We start from the raw sequence: 22,921 nt of genomic DNA, 5'->3' as shown, positions 1-22,921 counted from the left end.
CAGAGAAGATAAAACTGAAGATTACTGAGGCTGTAAGTCATCTTAGAGGTCACGCAGCCTCCATGCCTTTCATCTATGTTAATTCTAAGATGCCCACAGATTAGAGTGTACCTGTGGACTGGGGATGAGGGAATTGGCTGGCAGGTTTCTTCTGACGCAGCAAAGCATGCTGTGTTTTCAGCAATGTAAGGGGCAGGGAGAAGGGTGTTAACATCAAAGGGATATGAAAGACATCAATAATGTTCTGGGTGATCCTGGATGGAACGTGTTTGTCTTGCTTTCTTATGTGCCTGTAATGAGCCATGTAAGGCTTTTATATTAAAAAAAGAAACTCATTTTGAAACTTTATTATCCAGCAGCAATCTACCACCAGTGGATGGCAGCCCCATAGCACCTCTTTCTCATCTGTAAGGTACTTCATGCTGTTACATTAAACCCCTGAAGTTGAGGCAGTACATGCTGAATTCAAGTTTCTTAAAGGGGAATGCTCTGGCACCAGTGGCCTCTAGCAGTGATGGGAAAGCAAATTTGCTATGTAAACAATGACCATCCTCCAACCCACATGACCAATCCCAGTTCCCAAACTCTGGTCCCCACCACTCAACCTATACAGTGCAGCTTCTAGTAGCAAACATTCTCATTATACATTCTCAGCATCTGCCATACTGGCAGGACAGGCGTCTCTATGTATGACTTAAAGTGTCCTTGATCTTCCTTTATGTCTTATGGGAAAACAGATTTTGACACAATTTGTAGCTTCAAAAACGTCAAGGAGCCTTTACCTTGAATCAGTGGTTCCCAAGCTGCAGCCCTTTAACTAATATTGAAGTGCTTGAGCAACTTTCAAAACACCAAACAAAAATCAGCAATGAGCTGTTCAGACTTACACAGTACAGATTCAGTATCAACTCATTGTGGGAAGGCTGTTTATGCCGTACTGACCAGATGTTCTAAATAGAAGAAAACCCAAAGGCACAGATGTGGCTGTGGGGTGGTGACCAAGCACTGGGATATAAGGGTTTGTGTGTGTGTTTGAGGAGAAAAGAGAATGCCTCAAAACCAAGGAGACACTGCACCACCACCAGTTCGTGTTCTATCAGAGATGCAAGCCCTCAACACTGCGTCATTTCTTCAAATCTAGGTGGTAATTCTTACCACACTCACCAGTCTTCTCTGTACTCCACCCCAAACCTGGCTAATAGAAATGAGCAGTACGAAAATGCCATCAGTTCGCCAAGTCCCAGGGCAACATTAAAGAGCCCATGAGTGCATAAAGCCTAGGGTTCATTCCAGCTCTGCCACTGTGGGCAGCGGCGGTACTCTCAGCAAATCACTTAAGCCCTGGTGGAACCAACTCACTTTCTGTAAAATGAGTGGTTTTCATATAATCAAATTCCTCAGAAGCTTCAGTGAAGAGGTAGAGATGAGATCTGAGAGGCAGAGAGGGCAGGGTTCTTAGGACCCCAAATATTTTACCTATCAGTCTCACTTAAAATGACATCTAGACAAAGACTTCTAAAACAAAGTTGGAGCTTCTGAAAACCAGTTAATCCAGTCTCATCTCCAGATTTAACCATCCTAGGAACAAGCTGAAATGCATACCAACATTTATACAGGACCTTCTAAGTAGTAACCATTTAAAACCATCCTAGTTGAACCTTTACAAGCAACTCCAGGAGATGAGTATTAGTTTCATGTTCACAACTGGAGAAACCAAAGCATGGACAGGTAAAATGACTTATCCAGAGTCAGGAAGTGAGGAGATGGAAGGGTGGCAATTTGAAGCCAACTGTTTTTGTCTCCAAAGCCCTTGTTCTTCCTTCTACACTGCTTGTCTTTCCCACCATACTGATCCACCTCTTGAATTGCTCTAAGTTCCCCCACATCATTTGGTAAACTGAAACCAGAGTCAAAAGTGCTTCCTACCAGAAACAGTTGGTACCTGATGCCTCCCATTCACAGACCTAGAGACTAATGGGGAGGAAGTAACGCCATGGGACACGTGACAGAGAGCTTCTTTCCAGGACTGCCATTTCCCGTGTATCACATTCACTTCTTTAAATCCATCTCTCAGGTTTTCTAGATCTTGCACGGTAGGTCTCCTCTGCTCCCTCTTTTACCTTCTCCAGAAGTCCACACTTCCATGCAGACTAAATCAAAGGCTTGGTACTTTAAATCAAGTTCTGGCCAATGGCAGGTGATATGAAAGTATACTTCTGTCTTCTCTCACTTTTGAACAAAGGTCTTACCTATGTACCCACCCAATTCATTCCTCTTCTCCACTTACACACAACTCCCAACCCTGGATCCCCTTCTTATACACGCGGCACTGTACTTCTGGATGAGGTCTCAGGGGTAGAAGGAAAGAGGGTAAGAGAGAAGCAGAGATTTTAAAGGGAAAGTTTAACCACACACACACATCCTCAGACATCTCCCCCTGGGGCCTCTAAAGCACGCACAAACCCGAGACATGACTGATGGTTAAAAAAATTTGGGTTTTATTGTTTTTGCTAAACAATACTAAAAAAAAAAAATTTCATTTTGAAGGCAGGGCTTGAATTATTTAATTTTGATCCATTTATTTAATTAAAAAAAAAAGGAAGGGGAAAGAGATCATGGCCAAAAAAATATTCATTAACCCCCACCCCACCCCCAAAGCTCTAGCCAGTCACATGAGCATCACCCATGTCCCACGCCACAGTACCTGATACACTCTGCCCCTCTGGACTGCCTAGGCACAGGGGCAAGGGTGCCAGGTAGCTCTCAGCAGGTTAGTCAAACCAGACAAACTGGTGGGCTAAAGTCCAGAAATTCTTCCCAGGTTTTCTGCCCACTGGCTGAGCACATACAAACTGTCGTAAGCTTGTAAAATTTCAGGGGTGGTAGGGAAGGTCATAAGAGCAGTAGGTTGGCAGAAGAGAAACGGCAGGTCACCCAAACTTTCTCCTGGGCTAGTGGCTCTGGATACAGACTTAAAGAGGTCAGGATAGGTGGACTCTGGGTTTCTTATGAAAGAAAACCATCCTTCAAGGAGGAGCTGAGATGTGCCATGCAAAATAGTTCTTCCTACAGAGGGCACAAGAGACGGGGCAGCTGACGTTCCCATCGAGGAGATAGGAGGGTGGTGAGAAAGTTCTTCTAGTACCATGAAGTAAGAAAAAGGCAAAAGGAGAATCCTGAGGTTTTTGCCAAATGTGAGACTGGTACACGTATAGTTAGAAGACTAAAAAGCCACCAGGAACCCTCAAAGCCAGATCCCGTCTGCAAACACTGGCTCTACAAAGTGCTGCGGGAGATCCTCGCTGTGCACTAAGTTAGGTGCCTGGCTATGGGTGGTGGGGAGGACGATACATTTTTATTCTCAGAGGGATGAGGTGGGAAGAGTGGCCATGATCTAGTAAAAAGAGACCTGCAAGAAGCAGAAAATATTTAGAGAACATTTTAATATATATTTTCATATATATATTTAAAGTTAAGAAAAATAAAACTAATTCAAGCCATGCCCTGTGCAAAAAAAGAAAAAAAGAAAAAAAAAAAGAAAAATTTAAAGTGAGACCTTTGTCTGCTGCTCTAGTCTCAACTTAAGTATCACAGTCAGCTTGTTACTTTTATTTTGGAAGAGAAGATGTAAAAGTTTCTTTCAATCACTCGGAAGGGAAGTGTAGCCACTTATAAAAACAGAATGGCAGAGACAGACTGGGAAAGGAAAGTCAGAGGTGAAAGGGCAGAGCAGGAAAGGAATTTTCAAAAATAAAATTAACAAGGTGACTGTTCCAGAAGGGGGCTGTGAAAAGGACATGGTGGACCGAAGTCTGTTAGTCAAGTAATGATTCAACTTTTAAATTATTCTCTTGTTCTTTTTTGTTGGGTGTTTTGTTTGTTCAAGTCTAAGATTTGGAAATGCTGACCCTCTGTTAACAAGAGCCAACCGGAAATATAGGATCCCTTCCCTCCCCCGGCCTGCCTCCGCTGAAGCCACCACCATCGCCTCCTTGGCTGGATGCTGGAAGAGTCCTCCGTATGTGTGGACTCAGGATGACAGGGCAGCCTCCTTCTGTGGTTGCTGGGCTTGTGAACGCTGCAGTATCTTTTGGCTTTCCACGTCTCTAAAATGTTTTTCAACCTGAAAAACATCAGTCAACCTAGATCAGAAAAACAGATGGGCACACAAGGCCTCCCACACAGTTCACTCTAGACTTCACCAGCCTTGCGCTGGCTGTCCAGCTCATGGATCATTCAGCACTGTTCCCCTTCCTTGCTGTCTATTAGCCTTCTCAACAAGGGAGGCAGAGGTCCTCTTGTATCAGCCACATTTTTTTGCAGCTTCAGATAAGACTATCTAAAAGAAGGTAAATCTATAAAGTAAAACACGAAGGGAGACTATTATAAGCCAAACTCCCTCTCCCCTCCTTACACAAGTGCAAAATGAAAACAGGTAGGGAATTACAGTCTTAAAACTTTTTACATCCACCATGTTGGTCTCCCAATACTCGGTTTGTTTTTACAAATGCTTCAACTCAATCTAGAAAGTCAGATGACATATGCAGGGTCATGGATTCCAACAGCCACTGATGTATACCAACCAGCCCTTCCTGTGAAGAATCCAGCCTGGGAGGAGAGGAAATGCTCAGGCCCAAAACCATGGAATGCTCTGAATAATTCCAAAAAGCCACAGTGCAGAGGACACAGGGTTGACCACTTGCTTTATTCTGCACTGTCTGGTGGTTGCATCCCCACAAGAGTATCCACACCATGGCTGCAGAGCACCAGCGTGCAGGGAGGCAAGGTGGTCAAGGCTGCTCACAGGCTGGCCATCAGAAGGCAGGGACTGTGGCTAACGTCCTGCCCTGATGCTGGAGGAGAAGGCCGAGCAGTCATTCTCTCCCTAAGGTTTCTCAGCTCCTTTACTTACTATTTTGCGTACATGGCTCAGTGCACTCCCCTCTTTGCCTTTACAGTTTTCCACTTGATATGGGGGTGTAATAACAACTTCTTCCATGACTACGATGTTTTTTTCTTGCCATTTACAGTCTTTAATGCTGGAAGGAAAAGAGAGCAGGTGACAGTTACCTCTTGCAAGGCATCCCACACTTCCTGCCTGATGAATAAATAACTCCAGAAAGCAAACCCCAAGTTCCTAGCTTACTACTCAGTCAATAACTAGATGCCAGCAGCCCACAGAGAGAAGTAGCCAAGAAACACTTCCCGGGTACCACTGGCTAGGAAGAGCAATGGAACTGATGCACATTTATTCCAAGGATGGTCCAGAGCGTTACCCTGAAGTTTTAGGGGCCTGAAAAAACAGAAAACTTGGTGGTGGCCTCAGAAGTCCAAACTAATCTGAGTTACAAATAAACAGCTAGGCTCAGGCCACTAGATCCAATTTAACAGCAGCCTAGGGCAAGAGTTGGCAAATTCTTTCTATCGAGCCTCAGGTAGCAAGTATTTCATGCTGTGCAGGCCATACACTCTCTGTCACAACTATTCTTCTGCATGCTGTACCTCAAAAGCAGCCACAGATGATACATAAACACATCAGATCTGGCCCACTGGCTACAGTTTGCCAACCTTTGGCCTAGGGTGAAATGGCACCTTTTAAAAGGTAGGAGAACAAACTCCTGCATCTTACTGCAATCTTTATACTCTGCTCCCTACTCCATAATGCCGCTCCTCAAAGAGGCCCCTCTCAATTATCAGACAGCTGGGTACTTGCCAGCTGGGAAAACCCATCCCATTTCACACTTGGGGGAACCCAGGGCAGCTGGTATTACTAAGAGAGTTCCTTCACATACCTGTAAATGTTCAGATACTCACACCATGGCCTCAAACGGCTCTGATGCCAGCTGCCATCTGTGCACCAGACCCAGGTGGTTAAATAGGGTAACAGAAGGCAGCAGGGGGGAGGGGGTGTCAAATGTTTCAGTTTTTCAGCAGCTAGGGAAGCTAGTGGAGAGTCAAATGACTTCTGCTGTGACAAAATGTCTTTTATGAGGTGGTAATAAGGTGGCCTTCTGCTCTCCCTAATTCCCTATGTTCACCCCAACGTATAATTAGGAAGAGTGAGATAGATATAACTTTCCCTTACTAAAACTGCATCAGCTTTTAGAGAAAGGTACAAGATCAAAACAGTAAAAGAGAAAGAAATCACTAGTTCTAAATTACGGCATACGAGGTGTGAAGGGACCCTCAGGGATAATCTAATCCAAAACTAAGTTCTACAGATGAAGACACAAAAGCCCAGAACAGATAACCTGTTAGTGATCTTCCAAATGGAAAAGCAACAAGCACCACATCCCTGGATGCAAGATACTGCCAACATACTACCCAACTTCCCTGGTGACATTCAGAAACACAACTACCCACAAATCAGCCACCAGACAGCTCAGCCAGGCAGCATCCCCAAGGCAAGGGACCCCTATGCTCCCCCAACTCACGTCTTGTGTATGGTCTGGAAGAGCTGCTGGCCCTCTAGGGAGACACCAGCGCTGATTGCATAGGCCTGGCTCAGCTTCTCCTCCTTCTCTGTCCGTGCTTTGCTGGCAAGCTAGGGTGGGCGAGAGGAAAGAGACTCAGAAAAACGTTCACCTTCATCCTTCCCAACATCAGGACGTAAGTTGAAGAAAAGATGCTGGAAAAGACTGGTTTGGGTAGAGTCAGTTTTCTCAGAGATCAAAAGTGAAACAAACAAGGGATTTTTCTCTGACAGTTCAGTCATTAAGACTCCACACTTCCACTGCAAGGGGCACATGTTCAATTCCTTAGTTTGGTCAGGGAACTAAGATCCCACATGCCTCACAGCATGGCCAAAATTTTTTTTTTAATTTTAAAAAGTGAAACAAATACACACATACACAATACACCTGAATAATTACTGCTATTCCTGGCAAACACCTATTCCTTTCGATACTTACTGAATGCCTACCATGTGCCATACATTCACTGCTGCTGCTAAGTCGCTTCAGTCGTGTCTGACTCTGTGCGACCCCATAGACGGCAGCCCACCAGGCTCCCCCGTCCCTGGGATTCTCCAGGCAAGAACACTGGAGTGGGTTGCCATTTCCTTCTCCAATGCATGAAAAGTGAAAGTGAAGTTGCTCAGTCATGTCCGACTCTTTGCGACCCCATGGACTGCAGCCCACCAGGTTCCTCCGACCATGGGATTTTCCACGCAAGAGTACTGGAGTGGGGTGCCATCGCCTTCTCTGATACATTCACTACACTAAGCCAAAGATACAGCACTGAAAGGGGCAGGGAGACAGACAATAAACAAAAACATAAACAAGATAACTTCAGACAGAGCTAAGTGCCAGGAAGAAAACAGAGCAGAGCAAGGTTTTAGAGCATGACTGGGGGTGGGGTATACCTGATAGAAAGTGATGGTCAAAGACAAAAGGCAACACTTACATTTCTTTCTTCTTTTTTTTTTTAACACTTACATTTCTATGAAAGGAGAGAACTAAGGATATTTATCAGCTACTGTGCTGGAGTCTCAGGATTAGAAATCAATGTCTACCACACCTTCAAAGACCAGGATTTGAGGTTTTAAAAACTCAACCATTCTAGTACCATTATCTGTGCTCACATGGGGAGCCAGGACTAAAGGAAACCTAACCAGCCATCGTTGACTTGGGCTACAGCTACCAGGCTCTTCAAAAAAAAGAATGATCTACATTCTATCTCATGTCTGTTCCTTAACTGCCCATTAGTGAAACAATCATAAGCTGATCAAGAGTTGCAGTAAAATCTAACAGTCTACTCAAATCCAGTAAATCACTCCCAGTAGGGGTGGGTATCATGTCAATCCCTACTGCCCCTCTAATACATTTCTGGTCCCACCACACACTACTGGTTGCTGGATTACAAAAGAACAAATGTGTTTGAGAGTAAGACAAAAGAAATATACTGATAGTCAAAACAAAAGACAGATAATGCATCTGAAAGTCAAACAAATGACTTGGAGATTTTTCAGATCCATGAACAAGAACACATACTTAGTAGGCTGACGCTGCAGCTACTAAAGACATATGCACAAACATACACATGAGCACAGACAACCTGGCCCCAACACCAGCTCCTTAATGCAAAGAGAGATCATACCTCCAGCACATTCCCAAAGTACCTAGATGCTTGGAGTTCTTAAACATTCATATTCTGCCTTAAGACTAACCCTTGACACCAAAACCAAATATAGATCCACCAGGGGGGAAATAAGCAAAGTGTCTAGTTTTTGGCAAAATGAAGCACTTTAATAAGCAAGAGTCTGACTATGAAGAAGAGAGAAAGTACCCTTCAATCAGGTTATGGGGAACTGAGGAGTCTCAACTGCCTCTGCGTTTCAAAGACTGTCTGAGAGGAGGGGGTGTGAGCACAGCTCATACATGCTGTCATTTCAGTCTCCTTAGGTAAAAGGGGGAAGAAAAACTAAGACTCTGTAGGGATTTAAAGCCTTTTCACTTGGTCCCCAGGACATGGAGACAGATACGACGACAACGACAGTAAATAATCTTTCAAACCAGGGCCTGCCACTCTGGACCCACCAGGCAATAACTTTACAGAGAAGGAAAAGCACAGGGCTGACAGCTTTCAGTGAGCACTGGCAATCCCAACTGCAGCAAGGAAACCTGTGGCTGGAAAGCAGTCAGCCTCCACAGTACAAGAGCAGCTAGGGGTGCATTTTTAAACAACAACAAGCAAACCTTACTCGGTCACAAAAAAACCCTGGTAACAATGAGTTTCCTTGAGTCTCACTTTCCAAACAACCCTGTAGGAAAGCTGAAGTCTCCAAGTTTGAAAGAAGGGAAAACTGGAGGGAAGCAGCAGGCCTTTGGATTCACCAAGCTCCTGCAGACCTCCTGGGAAATGGCTCATGGTCAGGCAGATGTTTACCCCATGAACAGGCAGAAGGGTCTCACTCTGAGGTCTTTTTAAAAATATTTGTCCCTGAAGACCAAAAACACCTCCCAATGTGGTCAGACAGAGCTGCTTCTATAAAGCTTGTGTTAACTAGACAGTAACATCACCCATTCAGGAAGACAAGAGTTGGTTCTGGAAAACCAGGCTCTATGCAGAATATTTAAGAGTGAAACTGACAAATTAAGCTGAGGGTGACGGGAATCCCTGGAAGAAGAACCACTTTTGAATTTCTGCCAGAGGCAAAATAAAGCAAATATAAATCTCAGCTGGAAGTGATCTGTTTGGATGGCCTGAGTTAAAAGCAACACAATTGTTATAGAACAATGATTTGAAAGTACACACTACCCCCTCCCCAAATACACTGCACAATCTCTTCTAAAGACTTAAGGCAAAGGAGAATGGACCAGATGATTCTTCATGTCAATCCACGGTGCAGACTGATCCCAAATACTAAATGATACAAAGGAGAGCCTTGAAAAAGTCAGGAGAAATCAGTGTAAACTGACTGTATTTCAATTTACCTCAATATTCCACCTGTACCTGCAAATGTGGTTTGAGAACTTAAGATTCACAGCAAACCCTGAAGCCTCCAGTTGTTGGTTTATGAACTATACTTTCATGGCAATCTGAAAATGCTTAAATCTAATATTCAACTACAGAGATCTGCTTCACTAAGAAGTTGTACAAACGGGGTAAATTTCTCCCAGAGAGGACTGCATAAAGTGGGCATGAGGAAGATTACCTTTACAAAAAGAAACTGGAAACGTTTTTTCTCAAAACTAGGATGAGAAGGGAAGGGAGAATACCTTGCTCTTTTCAGACAGGTTATTGAAAACCTGTGAAAAATGTGGATAAGCCTCCTTTTGCAAAGCAAATGACTCTCTCTACGCTCAAGTCAGCTGTGGCTCTACATTTCCTTACACTGTATTTCTGTAAAATAATGCATATCTATAAATGGTCCAGTTACTCCAATTAGTAAGTTTATGGTTACTATCAAATCGCCAGAGAACCAATAAAAGTGGCTCCCAACAGAGAAGGTGTCGGATATGCCTTTTAAGCTTGGGAGGGTCATCAGGATTGCAATTTTTACATTCAGTAACTATCACCATACTTCCCCTATTTTCAATGCAAGCCTCTTCCAACTAAAACTGAAACACTAATTGGTTAGAATCTTAAAGAATGTTAAAGGCACCAACTTTAAAAATACACTGGGTTTAGGCAAACCTCAGTTTGCCTAAATCTACAAATACATGTTACTAATGTGCATGTGGCCTAACTGAAATAACTGCACAAGACAACCTGCATTTACCTTCTTTTCCTTTTATTTTGTATGATTCCCAATGAAAACATTCACTCCTTGTCTACAAACCAGTGCTTCCTCACTTGGCCATTTTATATACAGGACCTTGATGTGGGCAACAGAAAAAAGTGCATGAACTTGACACCAAGGCACATCAATATCAAAAGGCTTCTAGTCACGCCTGCTGCTGGGTAACCTCCAGTGAGTGAATCAATGAACACTAACGTTACCTCTCTTCCTGCACTGTGACAAGAGGAAGCAGCCCCAACAACAACATAATCCAGGCATCTTGCCTCATCTGTTCCTTGGTCACCAGCTGGGCCATCTTATTTCCACATACGCACACCAGGAAGGCACAGGTGCTGTGGGGAATCCAGAGGGACTCCTACTGCAAGTATTTAACAGGCTGTGACAGCTGATCCAACAAGGGAAGCAAAGTCCAGAGAAGAACCTGCTGGATATGACCTGCTGACTCCACTAAGTCACACTGGGTTTGTCTTCCCTGTGTAGACAACCAGCTGTCCTCACAGAGGGGTTAGGAAGCACGGCAGCAGCTGCCCTCAACTGCCAGTGCTGCCTGCAAAGCCTGATGAAGGGTGAAGGGCGGCAGGCCAGAACAACTGTCATCTGAAGGGCCCCGCTTCCTCCTCCTGTTTTCATTCTGGGGAGTACTCTTGGAAAGCCCTCCTTCTTAGTCACCAATAGGCAGGCTCAAAACTAAGTCTTCCAACTATCAGTATTCCCAAGTCTCCCTGCTCCCTAGCTGAAAGGTCCTGTTTGAAAATTTCTAATAAAATACTGTTCTTTACAACCTCAGATAGCTAAGAACTAAAAAACAGAGAACCCTGCTTGAAATCATGTCCTGGGATACCTAACAGTGAACCAAAACACTGAATCAAACGGGGGAACAGTAGAGCCAAAGAGGCCTGGAAGTTAGCACTAAAACCCTTAAGAGCTAACTTGCTCAGTGAGAACTTACTCCAAGCAACGCACTAAGCGACACTTTACGTGTATTAAACATTTCATCTGCCCAACAGTTCTGTGAAACGAACTAAAATTATGCCTACTGAACAGATGGAGAAACTAAGGCACAACTGGTAAGACACCTGCCTAAGTTTACCAAGTCACAAGTGGGAGAGTCTAGATTTGAACCCAGACAGACCGACTCCAGAGCATGTGTTCTGAACTCTGCACTATACCCAAACAGGTCCACCTAAGAAAAGTAAGTCTAAATTGTTGAAAACACAGTTATAAACTTGAATGTAAAAGAAATGTTTTTTAAAGGAGAAAATATTTTAAAAGACTCAGCTGTCATCTTCTCTTACCAGTGAATTCTGACATTTCCATCAAGGTCCCCTGTCCACAACACAATTAAAGGCGGACAGTCTTGCCCTAAATCTCAAGAGCATCCTTTATTTGTTTTGTTAAAGGTAATTCATAGGAATGCTTTTAAGAAAACAGATCCTGTGTGAGAAAGCATTTCGGGCCAATAACGATAGGTACCCACCATCTCCTGATGAGCCAAAACTAGAGAAGCTAAGTCAAGCAGGCCTCCTGCACTAGGAAGTTAAGGTACCTTAAGTGCTTTGAGCTGTGATGAAAAACACCCTACAAATCCAGAGGCCACAGCACCACCTCACTCTCCAGGCTCTGGCCATCATACTGTTGTCATATAATAGAGGTCAGCCTCAAGTCAAGTCAGCATAAGCCATAAGCAAAGTTTATGGCTCACCTGGCTTCGAACAAAAACTAGCCGTTGGCAAAGTCAATAGTTTTTGATTATTTGTAATTATGTCACCAAAAGCTGTTCACAGTTACAACAGACAACCAAACTTCCTAGACACCAACAGAGTAATTTTCTAGTCCTGAGACCCTGACACCAGCACTACCGTGGAACCTCCACAGGACTCTGCCAGGAAAAAAACAACTGGCTGGGATGTAAGCTGAAATTTGACCTCAACCACCTATCTGTGAGAGTGTACACTCATATTAAACATCTCACACATGGCCATGAAGAATAACATGGGTGAAAGCACTAGGTGAGTTTAAAGCACTGTACAAATAGCACTGTTAACATTATTATTATTAACATCATTATTACTAGCACAGAGAAGGTGGCTTGTAGGTTATTTCAAAAAAATTCATATAATCCAACCTTCCTTTAGCCAACGAGCTCAGGGCCTGCTCTCTTCTGCTTTCTGTAAGAGCTGCTAGAGAGGCTATAAATCCTTAACAGAATCTCTTCCAAAATACAACTGGAATAGTTAGCTGGAAAATGCACTTTATGTGCCAAAATGGGCGCTTCACTTACAGAATAAAGAGCTGGTTTTATTCAGACAGTGAAAGGACCAGGTACTGTCATTTCCTGGGCTCTAAAGAGGGCAGAAAAAGCAACATAGAAAAGAAAAGCCACCCCCTTGTTTCTTACCCCTAAAGAGAAGAGATTCCAGCTCAAAGCCCCACCTACCACTCCCTAGCTACATGAACCTGACCAAGATGTATAACTAACTTCTCCTGAGCCTTAGTCCCTTCATGGCGGCCCATCCTAAAGGTTGTTACTGGAGTTCATTAAGATATATATCTAACACTAACAGTGCCAGTACAGTGCCATTAGTCCTCTCCCTTCCTTCTGAGAACTGCCACTGGTTTAACTGACAAAATAGCAAAACTTTTTAAACTGCAGAGATGGACAAACTGATCACAATCCAAATCAGCTTGATTCCATGTAACTTCCCTCCCTTTATCTAACTGGCATTTATTCTTCAAGACCCTACTCCACTGTCACATCTGAGAACCCTTTCCTAAATGTTCACTACTCTATGCCAAGCACTGGCAAACAATACCTGTGGGCCAAATTCATCCAACCACCTGTTTTAGTTAAGTTCTACTGGAATGGTATCACCCACTGCTGCTTCTGCTACAAAGGCAAAGCTGAGAGTTGTGACAGAGATGTCTAGTGCACAAAGCCTAAAATATTTATTATTGGGCCCTTAACAGAAAAAGTCTGCTGCTCCCTGCGAAAGTTAAGCCCTACTGCCCCTCACCATTCCCAAACATGAGATTCTTGAGGGCAAAAGCAGGGGCTGAGTCATCCTGACATATGCAGCACCAGGAAGGGAGGGGTAGGGAGAGGGAAGTGGGATAAAAGGAAAAGAAACCTCACCTATCAGAGATTCACAGAACTAACAGTTCCCAATCGTTAAGTGACTAACACACGGTCACACAATTCATTAGCAGTCCAGCTGTGAAAGAATCTAGTTCTTCAAACTCCCCACATGCTACCACACCAGACTGTTAGCTTTTAGCACGGTATATAGCCCCACTAAGTTTCTAGTTCATGTACAATTTGCTTCCCTCTCCAGGGTAGTTTTTGGTATTTACCTAAGCTAGTCTGAAATTCCAATGCTATAACCTGACTGCACTACTTGTTTTTTCTTCCCCCCAAAGCCTGATCTCTGCCAGGAAACGGTCGGTTAGAATGCCCCTTTCTTAACACTGTAAGAGATACTAGCGCTGACATCAGTGAAGTGCTTAGTGTGAATCATCCCTGTGTCAGAGAGATCGGATGTAGAGGGGGCTGCAACACCACACACGGCACATCTCTGCCAGTCGCTTGGGCCCGGCAGTTTGTGTCCTCAGGTGGGCGAATCTCCTCCTCTCCATCTCCCCACCCAGTGATGTCGAGAGAGCCCCCTTCAGAACCAAACTCTTGGCCTAAGGAGGCCCCACCAAGTCAGCAAGCTGCTGTGCACTACAGCCTGAACTGAGTCAGGAGCCCTAGCCTGGAATGCTGCATCCCCTCCTATGGCTATGACCCCGAAGTTTGAAGGCTACTGAACGTGACCTCCTTCAAAGGCCAGTGATTTTTAAAGTGGCATCAACCACTCTACCTCTGATTTCATCTCACACCACTCACTACTTATTGGGCCCCATTAACTTAGCAATGATAGGGTCTTCCTCTTCACCCTACACTTTTATCTTCATGACACTTCTGTGAGGAAGCAGCTGTCTGCTCAAAGCCAGATGCAAAACTTACTGGTGGGCTCTAACCTGGGACTGTGGCCTTGACAACATATTCTAATCAAGTGAGCCAGTAGGTAATATGTAGCTTCCAGGAGCCAGAAATTTTCACCTGATAGAAGAGTCTTGCTTCTCCTAGACAAGGAGTTACTCCTCTTCCTATTTTTTAAAAAAATATTTATTTGGCTGCACTGGGTCTTAGCTGTGGCATGAGGGCTCTTTAGTTGTGGCATGCAAACTTAGTTGCAGCCTGTGGGATCTAGTTCCCTGAGCAGGGATCGAACCTGCATTGGGAGCACAGTCTTTAGCCACTGAACCACCAGGGAAGTTCCTTCCCTTCCTATTTTTATACATAATATGAACACATTCTACCTTTTACTAATATATCTATACCTACGCATAGGGTGGCTAAGTCATCTGATCCTTCTGCTTCTGCTGCTAAGTCGCTTCAGTCGTGTCCGACTCTGTGGGACCCCAGAGACGGCAGCCCAGCGGTCTCTCTTGTCCCTGGGATTCTCCAGGCAAGAACACTGGAGTGGGTTGCCATTTCCTTCTCCAATGCATGAAAGTGAAAAGTGAAAGTGAAGTCGCTCAGTCGTGTCTGACTCTTTGCGACCCCATGGACTGCAGCCTACTAGGCTCCTCTGTCCATGGGATTTTCCAGGCAAGAGTACTGGAGTGGGGTGCCATTGCCTTCTCCGTCATCTGATCCTACTTGCTGACAAATCCATACCTCAGTACACTAGGGTCAAGATATGGTCAAGGGCCCAGTTAACAGACCACACCCATGAATACAGGCCACAATGCGGCAGCTACCAACTGCCTCAGGGATCTGCTCATACTTGAGGGTTATCTCTCACATCAAGAAAAGCCATAAGGGTATGCTAAACCTTAGCTGTCAAACTTCTCAGAACTCAAAACAAAAGCCAAGTGAGGTCTTCCCTGTGTGACACCATCCCTAAATGTAAGCAAGGTCAGTTACTTTTAAAAGTGAACATTGTGACTTTCCCATTTTCTCCGCCTTTCCAGGCCCTTCCACAGACCAATCTCTAAGTGTCATTTTTATTGAAAGGCAGCCAACTTATTCTTCATTACCACTTGCTGAGGAAAAATTCTTTAAATCTCTTCTTCCTGGTTCTTCTCTATTTCATCACCACTGTTTAGTAAGGTATAAATGGGTAATAAATACTCACCCCAGGCTGATAAATCAGTCAGTGGTTTGGTAAGGGAGGTAGATGCTTTATCTGTGAAGTTCAATTTTCCATGCTTTGTCTCTTTTCCTGCCTGCCCTCACAACATACAAATACCTCCTCCAGAAAGTCTTCTCCAAGTCAGCAAATGGAGGTATAAGACAACTTATACCTCATTTGATGTACTGGAGGCATTTATCTGAACAGATGAATACATACACTTGCCTTGGCTGTCTCAATGAGTTTTTTACCTCAGTCTCAGAAGTTGAAAGCACAACCTCCTAGGTTCTGTGACTGCTCACTCTAACCTTCTGTACTCAGACAAGACGTTCACTTCATTACGCCACTTGATAACAGTGCCCTAGGAATTCAAGTTAATTCTGGTCACCAACAAGAGGAATCCATATACTATTTTGATTTTCCCCAGTCTTGGGATGGCAAGTTCCAATACATGAATGAATGTCAGATCCAGTATCAGGAAAGCCTGACACAGTAACTAACACTGCCCATGTTCTTGGCTGCTTTCCTTTGTCATGATGCCCTCCTCCCCCCATCCTGCTCCTAAACCATAATTCAAGGAAGATCCACCCACTGGCTGCACACAGCTAATGTGGGAGAATAGGACTAACGTGTCAATGCTGGTCAACCAGAACCAATCCTTGAAACAACTCTATGAGATCAGAACTAACATTATTCCATTTCTATGGTGAGAAAACTGATGCTTAGTAAAGTTAACAGGCAGAGAAGTGACATAAGAGACATACCCACTTGCTTTTAATGTTTTTTCTGACCATACAACACAGACGTTTCTCTTTACTCAGAAATATTACTTAGGATTATAAACACTTACATACTCATTTCATTTCACCAACCTACTCTGTAAGTTCTTTGGGTAAGCACACAGAAGCAGAATATACATGGGACTTGGCCATCAAAACATCAGATTTGAGTTCAAATCTCAGTTCAATTACTTACTAACTGAATGACCTTAAGCTAGTGACTCATCCTGAGATTCAGTTTACTCTTCTGTAAGATGGTGATGGTGAGTCAAAGTGAAAGTCACTCAGTCGTGTCCGACTCTTTTCGACCCCATAGACTATACAGTCCATGGAATTCTCTAGGCCAGAATACTGGAGTGGGGAGCCTTTCCCTTCTCCAGGGGATCTTCCCAACCCAGGGATCAATCCCAGGTCTCCCACATTGCAGGCAGATTCCTTACCGGCTGAGCCACAAGGGAAGCCCAAGAATACTGGAGTGGGTACCCTATCCCTTCTCCAGCGGAATCGAAGCAGGGTCTCCTGCATTGCAGGTGGATTCTTTACCAACTGAGCTATCAGGGAAGATGGTGATGGTACCCTCTAAGAACTATCGTTAGAAGTAAATGAGATGCTTGCTGATTGCTATTTCAGAGGGTGGCATGTAAAAATATTGGTTCCCACGCTACTTGCCATATAACCTAGAGCAAGTCACTTAAACTGCTAAGCCTGTTTATTCATCTCTTAAACTAAAAGGAAAAAAGTGAAAGTGAAGTCGCTCAGTCGTGTCCAACTCTTTGCAACCCCATGGACTGTAGCCTACCAGGCTCCTCTGTCCATGGGATCTTCCAGGCAATAGTACTGGAGTGGACTGACATTAAGCATGGTTGTGAGGATGAGACAAGATGTGTCAAAGCTCTCTGTAAACTGTAAAGCACTAGGAAAATGTAAGGAATGGTCCCCAACAGAGCTTACCACAATGCTGCACATAAAATAATTTTCAGTAAATGTTTGATAAATGCTACCAACATAAAACTTTCTTAATGTTGACATGAACCAAATTATCTGAGAGCACTAATAACTCATGGTCAATCTTTCTGCCCAGAGAACAAGATATAGAGTCAATTCAAAAAAACTTGTTAAGAAACATTTTACTTCACTCTACCACACGGACCCTGGACTCTCATCCTCATGCAATATTTAAACTTTCCTCATGAAAGGAAACTAATAAGGAGATTTCCCTGGTGGTCCAGTGGTTAAGAATCCGCCTTTCAATGCTGGAGGCAGGTTCCAATCCATGGGTTCAATCCCTGGTCAAAGAACTAAGATTCCACATGCAATGGGGGCAACTAAGCCCATACCACAACTCCGGAGCCCACGCGCCACACAAGAGAGAAACCTGTGCACCACAACTAAGACCTGACACAACCAAACAAAATTATATTTTAAAAAGTAAACTAATAAGCCACGTGGTAAATAACTTGAACCTCACTTTGATTGGCTTTGGTGTGCTTTTGTACTTTTTAAAGTCAGGAAATTCGAAACAATTTTTACAGAGTACAATGTTACTGTGAAGTAGATAAAACAATATTCAAAGCTTCCACCTTCTGCAACCCCACTGTCCTCTTTCAAGCTTCCTCTTACATCCCACTGCTGTGGACAGACATAGGACATCTTAGCTACAGTGAAAGTGCCAATCGAAAGCAAAACAAGCTCATCTCCAAGAACTGCTAGTTCACACCGTCCTCAAGTTGAGCTGGAATTAAGTATTTCCTTTAAAGGCCTGCTCTTCCATTTCCTGCTGGGTCAGAGTAAACATCCAGTTTGTATCAACAGGTTTAATTGAACACAGCACTTACTATTTCAGCAAGATGAGCCATCATGTGATAGATCTCCCACTGCACAGGTAGTATTCCCCAAGACCACAGTTTTCTTCCAGGGATTTCAGGGCACTTTTAGTTCCCTTCTAAAATGCTTAAACAATCCACCATCTTAAAAACAAAACAAAACCCAGGCTCATGCTCTTAAGTGAGTTGAACTTTTCATGTCCTTCCAACAACATGTAGCTACCCAGATTAGCTGTTTTCAGTAACATAAAGAGCCCAACAGGTTCTTCTAATCTCAGCAAGAATCACAAGGTTCGTTCCTCAAAGGTTCGTTTCAAGGGAAAACCAATATAGCTTACTCATAAACATCTCAACGAATGAAGAATGAATAAATGAGACCCAAAGACAGCTCTTCAACCTAATTTTAGTCTTAGTTTCGGACTCCTTTTTCAAGACTTGGCAATCAGACCTTGTGGTAAGGTCTGAGAGTAAGAAAAGTAAAGATTTCCGGTATTCCCTAATCTATTACCTCCTGCTGTTTTCTGAAAGAGTGGGTAAACAACTAGTTTACAATAATGCTAGAAGACAACTGATCAGCAGAAAGCAAAACCTTAAAGGCAAAGATAATCCGCAAGTTAATAACCAAGAACTATTTATACCTGAGGTCAAATGTAAGCAAAGAACTACTTCTTAACAGCTCCCACGTTGAACAGTCCCATCCACACCACCCCAGCCTCTCTCACACAAATGGTGGCACTTTGTGGTACAAGAGCAGAATCCTAGTTATCTCTTAAATTTGAAGAAAAATCTATCTTCTTTCAGATAATCTTTCCTCAACTACTTACTAAAGGCTGTTACTTAGTGACAGACTTCTCGTACTCTACAAACATTAAAGAATAACACAGAGCCTTCTATCCCTTCAACACACCAGGCATAAGCTATTTTATTTGAACCTTTTAAGATCTCTTCTGCTAATAGATCATCCGAAGATCTCTTAGGAGGAGTAAACCAGGGTTTCAAAAATCCACAGGTATAAGAATGAGATAGTCTGTATGCAACAGTCTTTAATATGAAACCCAAGACCTTTCTGAATCTGTCCTCAGACATCACTAAAAAAAAAAGAAAAGGAAAAAAAAAAAAAAAACCACATGGGGTATTTCCCTGGAATTTAGAAAAAAGGGAGCTCCAGATTTGAGGTAACTATACTCTGCCAGCCTTAGTTACCCTGTGTTGTTTCAGCTGCCTGAGTGTTCCCTTGCTTTGCTGAATTGTAGCAAACACACTACATTCCCAAGTGGGGCAAAAGAATATACATTATTATAATTTTTATAGAGGGAAAAATTTCATCACACTAATTCAACAGACTTAATGAAAGACAGCTGCTACAAAAACTGAAGGCCTAACTTATTCATTCAACAAATATTTATGAAGCACCTACTCTGTGCAAGGTTCTATATATTCAGTGAGGAACAAAACAGGTATAGTTACCATTCCCACAAAACAAAGTTTGGTGAGATAGAAAAGTATACACAATTATAATCACAAAAAAGCTATGAATAGGTAACAAGTCCCAATTTGCCCTGGATACACCAATCTAAACTTGTCTCAGTGTAAAACAAAAGCACTGCCCTCTTCTACTCTCAAAAATGTCCCATACTGGACTGGAAATGATACATCACCTTATCTCTGAAGACTAGAGTACTATAAGAGAAAATAATGGAGGCACCACTTTAGCCTGGGTGATCAGAGAAGACTTCTTGAAAGAGGTGCCATTAAACAGTCCTGATGGATACGGTTCTAGTCATTCTGAGGTGTTCCAAGTAGACAGAACAGCAAAACTTAAACAGGGTTTCGGTACAATATTGATCAACATGAACTTCAGCTGACGGAACTGAAGAATCAAAAAAGTTATCTGAAAGTTCCCAGAGACCAATTTATATAGCCGAGATTAAAATATCCTAAGCCTCTAAATTTGTTAGACCTCGAAATTCAAGCATAAAGACAAAAATGAAGCTCTATGGCAGTAGTTTTCAAATTTTTGTAGGTCATGAATTCCTCTGAGAATCTGAAAAATACTCCAGATCTTCACCCAGGAAATACATGTATATTCTTGTGTGCACACATACACAATTTCAAGAGGTTCAGAAGGAAAGCCCATAGCCAACCCCACCAACACTGGAAGTTCACACATGGACTACAGGTTAAGGGTGAGGGGGGAGCTCTCTTTCACAAAGGACAAAAGCCAGCTCTCAACTCTATTTCTCTATCAGCAGGCGTTAAGACATTTCTTAAAATCTTGGGCAGATATCAGGGAACAAAGAGATAAAAACTACAGTGATACATACATATATATTTAAATATGTCAAAACAAGCCAATTGTAAATCACTGAAAAAAAAGAAAAAAAAAAAACGGACAATATATGTACCATCAAGAGTCAATGAGACTCAAATCTCCCATCATTTTGGAGACCCAGAACTGCCCTCAAGTCCTTACCTTACTAACGTTGAGTGAAGCTAGGGGAGGAGGGGTTTCTGTTCGGTCATTAATTATTTCCACTTCTGAAACATACTGTAAGTTTATAAGCAAGATGTCTGCGTGGTTGGGCTTTCCACTGGAAGAGGGACATTCTGGTGAAAAAAAATAAAGTTAAGGAAAACAGGGGCAAGCAGAGCACTGACACATCCCAAAGGGGCATGGAAAACACAGTTCTCGTAAGTCTTGTGTAAAAGGTGTGCCACAAGCAAGAGGGGGGAGTCCCACAAGAATCACAGCTCTTCTCAGCAAATCTTTGCCTATCACCTTCCTCCCACTCAACCCCATAACCAAAAGATCTCAAGCTTTACAAAGCCAAACACAACTCAAAATTTAAAGCCTCAACAGGGTTTCCATCACCTTCTCTCTACTGGTTTTACGAAGAGGCTTAATGTAGTTTTAATGCTGTATATATACTGTCTGTCTTGAACCTAACGAACCACACAGGAGAGCAAGTACCCTCTGTTCTTGGTATACTTCCTATATCTGAACAGCTCTTTTCACTTTTTCTGATTTGAGACTTTCCATTTTGCAGAGGCAAAAACTACAGCACTGGAAAGGAAGCTCATTCATGGTGACCCAGCTAGTTAACCCACTCATGCATCCATCCATTCATTCTCCAGCCATTTCTCAAAAGCATATTGCATGTCAATTGAAAGAGTAATTCCTCATTCCAAAACCCTTCCAACTAAACCACTACTGCAAAAGATCTTATATGGTCCAAGTACGAATTCTTGTGTTTAACAAAACCGAGAAAACGCAACTATTCGAGCTGTAATTAGTTTCAAAGGATATTTTCCTAAGCTAGAAATCTACAACTAGTGTTTAAATGAAGTGGTTAAGTTTAAATGAAGTTGGTTAAAATACTTGCCAGTCAAAGGCAGCAGACCCAGTAAGAAACTTCCTTTTGAAAGGTGCCAAAAAGATCTCTTAAAAAAAAGAAAAAAATCCAAATAAATCCACCTGTGGCTCAAATATAAGGAGGAGGTGGTATTACAACCAGGAAGTATTTTGTTTCCAAGACTGAGCTTCCTGGAGTAATTCAGAAATCATTTCCACACCAAAGAAAGAGGCCACCTTTTCCATTCTGTTTAACACTGCCACATTTAAAAGGCAAGGCTACTACTGTGGAGAAGTCAGGATTCCATGTGCTGGCCTGAGCAAAAGATACCTTACTCTTTCACCTGTAACCCACACGTCCATACACAAGCCCCTGAAAAACGTGGTCCTCTCTCTGGACCAGGTTTCCAGTACAAACATCTCCAAAAGAGCAACTTCCAAATGACTGAGAAGCCTACAATTCAGCACCCCGTCCCCAGTGGCACCACGCACACACAAGCACCAGCAAAACAAGCCCCTATCCCCAGTTCTGCTACAAACTCTGTCCTGCAATTACTCTCCCCCAAACAAGCTAGGCCCATTTGGTCAAAGACCACCGCCCTTCCGTGGACCACATCCTATCAGTAGACAACCCCTCCTGAACTCCATACCCATGTCCCACTCACTAGCAGTTCCTTACTCAACACACCCCCTCCCTACTTGATTCCACCCGCCCCTCTTCCATCCGGGCTCCAATCACCAGCCCTCTCCCACGACCACCCCTCTCCTGATCACTGGGTGCCCTCTCCTAGCGTTCCCCCCGAAAAGCCATCCGCGTGTCAAGTCCCCCTCCACCCACCCTCGTTCGCGGCCCAGCTCCCACAACGGGAGGGCGACAAGGGTCCCCAAGGCGGACGAAGGGACCAGGGAGAGGGGGAGGGGAGCTCAGGGTCGTGCGCATGCGCTCCGGACGCCGCGGTAGCCGGTCGCCCCTAGGCCCGGAGAGGGCCCCAGCCACCGCCGTCGTCCCCCGCCCCCCCACCACCGCACACACACGCCGGCCCGGCCTCGGGCTCCACGCAGGGAAGGATACTTAAAGCCAGCATTTTGGACTGGTAGTCGAAGGCTACCACCTCGCCCTGCAGCCGCTGCTCCTGGCACGTCCGGCACGACACCTGGCTCCCAACGCTGAAGTACTCGCCCGGAGGAGCCGCCATCTTGGGAGAGCAGCCGCGGCCGGCGGCGGCGGCGGCAGCAGCGGGCGAAAGCCGGGCCCCCAGTGAGCGCCGCGCCGCGACGCACGGGGCGTGCTGACGTCATACGCCAGGGCGTGGCCTGGACTGGGTGGGGCGGGAGCCTAGGTGGAAGAGGAAAGGAGAGGAAATAAAAGAGGGATCTGAATAATTACGTTTGTGCAACTGAGCCCGCTTAGTAAAGTGCTTGCAAGGTCCATTTTAGAAGTTAAAGATAAATGACCTGTGTGGAATGAAAAGGGGAGACAGGAGAGAACTGCAGTCTCCGTTATGTACACACCTTGACACGAGTTTAATGAATGAACTCTTTTA

The 22,921-nt window shown here is 43.9% G+C and overlaps 1 protein-coding gene across 1 annotated transcript; it reads right to left on the bottom strand.

Annotated features, from left to right (window-relative positions):
* Positions 1-332: 332 nt before the first annotated feature.
* On the bottom strand, positions 333-22,713 carry LSM12 (LSM12 homolog). The gene is made up of 5 exons (XM_040245196.1): positions 22,450-22,713; positions 20,499-20,632; positions 6,435-6,544; positions 4,913-5,039; positions 333-4,123 (listed from the first exon to the last, which is right to left on the bottom strand). Exons 1-5 carry the CDS (start codon positions 22,571-22,573, stop codon positions 4,031-4,033), a joined length of 588 nt encoding a protein of 195 aa, XP_040101130.1. The 5' UTR covers positions 22,574-22,713; the 3' UTR covers positions 333-4,030.
* Positions 22,714-22,921: the final 208 nt, after the last annotated feature.

This window comes from Oryx dammah, unplaced genomic scaffold (assembly GCF_014754425.2).
Source record: "Oryx dammah isolate SB20612 unplaced genomic scaffold, SCBI_Odam_1.1 HiC_scaffold_8, whole genome shotgun sequence".
NCBI classification, from domain to species: Eukaryota; Metazoa; Chordata; class Mammalia; order Artiodactyla; family Bovidae; genus Oryx; species Oryx dammah.
This window is presented reverse-complemented; position numbering and strand designations above follow the sequence as displayed.

What these genes read in the sequence shown, in the direction of transcription:
- LSM12 (XM_040245196.1), bottom strand. Translation starts at nt 22,573, where the DNA reads ATGGCGGCTCCTCCGGGCGAGTACTTCAGCGTTGGGAGCCAGGTGTCG. An exon ending in TTCCAGACCATACACAAGAC is followed by an intron (nt 5,040 to 6,434) that starts GTGAGTTGGGGG and finishes TTTTCCTTCCAG; the next exon opens with CATTAAAGACTGTAAATGGC. An exon ending in TGAGCCATGTACGCAAAATA is followed by an intron (nt 4,124 to 4,912) that starts GTAAGTAAAGGA and finishes GATGTTTTTCAG; the next exon opens with GTTGAAAAACATTTTAGAGA.